This window comes from Penaeus monodon, chromosome 22 (genome assembly GCF_015228065.2).
Source record: "Penaeus monodon isolate SGIC_2016 chromosome 22, NSTDA_Pmon_1, whole genome shotgun sequence".
In the NCBI taxonomy this organism is placed as follows: Eukaryota; Metazoa; Arthropoda; class Malacostraca; order Decapoda; family Penaeidae; genus Penaeus; species Penaeus monodon.
Genome location: NC_051407.1, coordinates 27480803 through 27482090, shown reverse-complemented (window position 1 = coordinate 27482090; position 1288 = coordinate 27480803). Strand labels below are relative to the sequence as shown.

The 1288-nt window shown below is 45.9% G+C and overlaps 1 protein-coding gene across 1 annotated transcript in view; it reads right to left on the bottom strand.

Moving 5' to 3' along the window:
- Window positions 1-1288, bottom strand: part of LOC119587063 (oplophorus-luciferin 2-monooxygenase non-catalytic subunit-like) — a 4654-nt gene that overhangs the window by 2296 nt on the left and 1070 nt on the right. Inside the window, exons 3-4 of the mRNA XM_037935811.1 lie at window positions 832-1035; window positions 303-494 (exon numbers count right to left, since the gene is read on the bottom strand). Of these exons, the coding sequence (XP_037791739.1) occupies window positions 303-494; window positions 832-1035 (396 nt within the window). The remainder of the gene's footprint in view (window positions 1-302; window positions 495-831; window positions 1036-1288) is intronic.

The following is a 1288-nucleotide window of genomic DNA, read 5'->3' as shown; positions in this document are numbered from 1 at the left end:
AATGTAGGAAATGGAACATGGGAATTAAATCTAGATCTTAAAGATAGCTCATTGACGTTTTATCAGTAATTACGGAGAAAGAAGAAAGTGAAAAGTCTTACGGGAATTCTGTCAAGAAAAGACTCGACTTACGAGGAGTTAGAGGAAGCAAACGTTGGCTTACGATGATAATAAGTAAACCAGAAGAGATTAAAACTATTAGCTTCGCCAAACTTGAGAATATCTGAGAATATGATTCAATACTGATCAAGCTTACAGATCATTAGAGGGGAAAAAAGGTAAACCATCATCTCCTTCGTTACATTGATAATCCTGAGATTGGGCGCCCCTTCGAAGGACTCTCGCGTGAAGGTCGTGATGGGGTTCTGCCAGAGGTTGATGTCCTCGAGGGCGTCGGACACCAGCTGCGGGAAGGACGTGAAGAGGTTGTGGTGGAGGTGGACGCGCCACAGCTTAGGATACTCGTTCAGAGTCTCCCAGGGAAAAGTCTCGTCCTGTCGGGTAAAAAGGGTTGTTTTGGGGGGTTTCATGGTATGCTCCCGGTATACTTTGGGAGTAATATAATGGCTAGATGCATACTGATAGGATATGTTTATATTTGCACTTATATAAGTGTGTGAGAGAAGGGGCAAGCATGTTTTTAGAGAGGAAAAAAGTGAAAAAATCATTTGATTATATCGAAAACCTTCGTTAAGCATGTTAATATCATTTACAAAGCGATTTTTATTCATTTTCTTATCCGTTTTTTGAAAATTCGTTTACCCATCACTTATCCCATATCCCGACTCTCCCCCACCCCCCCTGCAGGAAACCGAGGCCCTTGAAGCGCACCGTCAGGAGGTTCGAGTACATTTCCATCGTGTCCATGTTGGGCTTCGAGGCTCGGAAGGCGCCGGGGTGGACGGAGGTCACGTTGCACGAGTTCATATGGATTTCGTCGAATTGGATCTCCTGGAAGAGGTCCTCCGGCAGGTCTCCGAGGGGCGCCCCCGAGATCCGAATCCTCCAGAACCTCTTGGCTGGGAACAAGGCCGTCTGGGGAAGGTCGGGGAGGAGGTGAGGCGTGGGAGATTAACAGGTGGAGGCGACCGTGGGAAGCAACACCTTTGGAGGCGGTGGATGAAGGTGAGTTATGATGGCAGTTTTATTGTCATGATTATTTGCGTGATTCGTTGTGATTGTTTGCAACTTAATGACCTGCAGTTGTAGTATTGCCATATCATAGCCACATTTTCCCCGAATTCACTATTAACGATGATCTACAACACTAACCCCCCCCCAAAAAAAA